Source organism: Aplysia californica, unplaced genomic scaffold, assembly GCF_000002075.1.
Source record: "Aplysia californica isolate F4 #8 unplaced genomic scaffold, AplCal3.0 scaffold00001, whole genome shotgun sequence".
Taxonomy (NCBI): domain Eukaryota; kingdom Metazoa; phylum Mollusca; class Gastropoda; order Aplysiida; family Aplysiidae; genus Aplysia; species Aplysia californica.
This window is the reverse complement of record NW_004797271.1, coordinates 2,488,637-2,489,714: the sequence shown is the minus strand read 5'-3', so window position 1 is coordinate 2,489,714 and position 1,078 is coordinate 2,488,637. Positions and strand designations below refer to the sequence as shown.

The 1,078-nt window shown below is 40.0% G+C and overlaps 1 protein-coding gene across 1 annotated transcript in view; it reads left to right on the top strand.

The window, feature by feature from the left end:
- Positions 1–1,078, top strand: part of LOC101861328 (dynein heavy chain 5, axonemal) — a gene marked incomplete in the record, with an annotated part of 153,119 nt that overhangs the window by 67,446 nt on the left and 84,595 nt on the right. The window contains 1 exon segment of the mRNA XM_013081818.1: positions 338–431. Within this exon segment, the coding sequence (XP_012937272.1) occupies positions 338–431 (94 nt within the window).

The following is a 1,078-nucleotide window of genomic DNA, read 5'->3' as shown; positions in this document are numbered from 1 at the left end:
GAGAGAGAGAGAGAGAGAGAGAGAGAGAGAGAGAGAAAGAGAAGGTTTGATTCTCTAATGGGGAGAATTTTCATATAGAGTATCTCAGTCTTTGTGCTGGGGCGTTGTATGATGCTGTGATTGGATCTTTGCCACGTACGCCCAAGGCGTACAGTAAAATCTCAGGCAGGAAGGTATTTAATGGAGTATCCCAATAATTTTTCTAATTAGACGTGTCCCACGAGTTCGAAGTTGTTGACCTCCTAAATTGCACCCTTAAGGATTTAATACTTTTATATCTATTGGATGCAAACAACACATTATTTGCTAATATTATTGCTCTGTCTCTTCTTTACAGCTTGCTGGAACAGATGAAGAGCCCCAGGGTTAAGGCCGTTGTGGGCGTGTTGCAGGTGTCCAAGTCGAAAACCTTGAAGAAATGGAAAGAACTGGTGGGTACTTTAGAAAAGACAATATTTAAAAAATCCCAGATAAAATTTAGTTTTGAATGATGTATGTATAGTTGTGAGTTATGTAACGGTTAGACAGACTCTCTGCATTGTTATCAAAAGCCATGGGGTCGATTCATAATTAATATGTAGGAAAAATAATAAATTCATTCGTCAAATATCTATTTATTTTACTGCTGAGAATAAAAGATCGATCCTTGACAAGCAAGGTCGAAGTGGACTATCTCCGGAGGATTAATGTTCGTTTAATGGATTGCTGTGTAAGCATTATCTACAATTAGTTATAATGTATTTTCGAAGCACACACACACCCACTCTCACACACACACACACTCACGCACTCACACACACACACACACACACACACACACACACACACACACACATACACTACGCACATACACACACACACATAATGACATTCAGTCACGCGCACGCACATACAAGTTTGCAGGCACACACTGTTAATGATCTCATCAGGATAGTTTGAGTTTGAGTAAACAGAAGCACACCAACACAATAACGGTCATAAAGTGCAGGGCGGGACAAATATAAACAGATAGACAGAAACAACAGAAGGAAAGAAAAGAAAACCAGTGGCGCCCTCCAACCACCCACACATAATGACT